The sequence below is a fragment of the Eimeria mitis genome, genomic scaffold, assembly GCF_000499745.2.
Source record: "Eimeria mitis Houghton genomic scaffold, Emh_scaff3213, whole genome shotgun sequence".
NCBI classification, from domain to species: domain Eukaryota; phylum Apicomplexa; class Conoidasida; order Eucoccidiorida; family Eimeriidae; genus Eimeria; species Eimeria mitis.
The window spans coordinates 6086-6311 of record NW_013571552.1 but is presented as its reverse complement, the minus strand read 5'-3'; the positions used below and the strand labels follow the sequence as shown (position 1 = coordinate 6311).

Sequence of the window (226 nt, the reverse complement as noted above, 5' to 3'; positions counted from 1 at the left end):
TCTCCTCTCGTTATATACTCTGGGTCTGCAGCAGCAACACACAAACATATATATACACAGCTAGCTAGCTGGCTAGCTGGCTAGCTAGCTGGCTAGCTAGCTAGCTAGCTGGCTGGCTAGCTAGCTGGGAGCAACAGCAACTGCAACAGCAGCAGCAGCAGCAATAGTAACAGCAATATCAACACAAACGGCACAGCAACAGCAGCAGCAGAAACACCAACAACAA

General features: G+C 49.6%; 1 protein-coding gene across 1 annotated transcript in view; it reads right to left on the bottom strand.

Annotated features, from left to right (window-relative positions):
• EMH_0063420 (uncharacterized protein) overlaps window positions 1-226 on the bottom strand; it is a gene marked incomplete at both ends in the record, with an annotated part of 4850 nt that overhangs the window by 171 nt on the left and 4453 nt on the right. The window contains one exon of the mRNA XM_013498142.1: window positions 3-25. Within this exon, the coding sequence (XP_013353596.1) occupies window positions 3-25 (23 nt within the window). The remainder of the gene's footprint in view (window positions 1-2; window positions 26-226) is intronic.